General features: G+C 37.9%; 1 protein-coding gene across 1 annotated transcript in view; it reads right to left on the reverse strand.

The window, feature by feature from the left end:
* LOC106870152 (alpha-ketoglutarate dehydrogenase component 4) overlaps positions 1-799 on the reverse strand; it is an 8,406-nt gene extending 7,607 nt beyond the window's left edge. Inside the window, exon 1 of the mRNA XM_014916151.2 lies at positions 609-799. Within this exon, the coding sequence (XP_014771637.1) occupies positions 609-638 (30 nt within the window). The 5' untranslated portion in view covers positions 639-799. The remainder of the gene's footprint in view (positions 1-608) is intronic.
* Positions 800-1,187: the final 388 nt, after the last annotated feature.

Genomic DNA, 1,187 nt, shown 5'->3' on the forward strand with positions numbered 1-1,187 from the left:
TATATACATACATATACACACACACATATATATATATACTATATAATTTAACTAAACTTTCACAACTACTTCTATATTTTATATAATAAAAGAAGAGAGGTTCTGACGGCTGTAAACATGTGCCGTATAGAAAATTGCCCATGTGCATGGTAAAAGTGGACAATGACAAATATCTATTTCGTCCTTTTGGTGAAAAGGTAAACAGGACAACATGACACGAGTCGGAAGACAGTTGTTACTTAACCCTAGGTTGTCCGTGATCGAGCAGACGTATGCTTAAAGGTATTCTAACAGTTCCATCACATTTTTTTCTTACGCTCAGAGAACCTAAAACAACAGTACCCAAGGAGTCCTATCCTAAGACGATGGGGGTATATTGTGAGAGGAATTTCGCAGCTGCTTTCCGCAGATCAAGAGTGCGCGTAAAGATTCCCTCGTTGGCTCATAAGACAAAGGTCAAATATACAGGTAAATAAAAAAAACGGGCTTGTCTTAAAGTGGAGTCTAAAAAAAACTATTAGTATACGGTTGTTTATAGAAGGAACGAAGATGAAAAATAAAATAAGTACAACTCTTTATACTATGACGTTCGTTATGCAATAACTCACTCTTATCGTCCGGACACCAGATGCTGCCATATTGAGTCGACCTTCTTTATACTCCAAAAGTTATTTCCCTTGTCAGTTGCATTGGTGCTGCATGCAAAATTCATATCATTTTCAAGGGTTTTAATGAAAGATAGACGCCTAAACTATATACGAAGCAAAATTTGAACACGCACACATGTATTTCCGAGTGGACAAACGCAAGAAGTGGTACTCAGCACTCAGCTAATTTGTTTTGGAGTTACTTATATTTTTAATAATAATTCTGACTGAAACTCATTTGACTTAAAGTTTCATGGCTGCATAGGGTGGATCCATTTCATCAGGTCCATCCTACGTGCCCACGAAATTTTAAGCCATATGGAATTGAGTCAACTGTTATGAAATATGTGTGTGTGTGTGTGGCTTAGTGGTTAGGGTAATCGGGTCATATTCGTAAGGTCGTAGGTTCGATTACCAGCGGCGTGTTGTGTTTGAGCAAAACACTTTATTTCATGTTGCTCCAGTGTATTCAACTGGCACAAATGAGTTGTAAGGGCCGGTTTTGTCACACTTTGTGTCATGCTGAATCTTCCTGAGAAC

The sequence above is a fragment of the Octopus bimaculoides genome, chromosome 3 (assembly GCF_001194135.2).
Source record: "Octopus bimaculoides isolate UCB-OBI-ISO-001 chromosome 3, ASM119413v2, whole genome shotgun sequence".
Taxonomy (NCBI): Eukaryota; Metazoa; Mollusca; class Cephalopoda; order Octopoda; family Octopodidae; genus Octopus; species Octopus bimaculoides.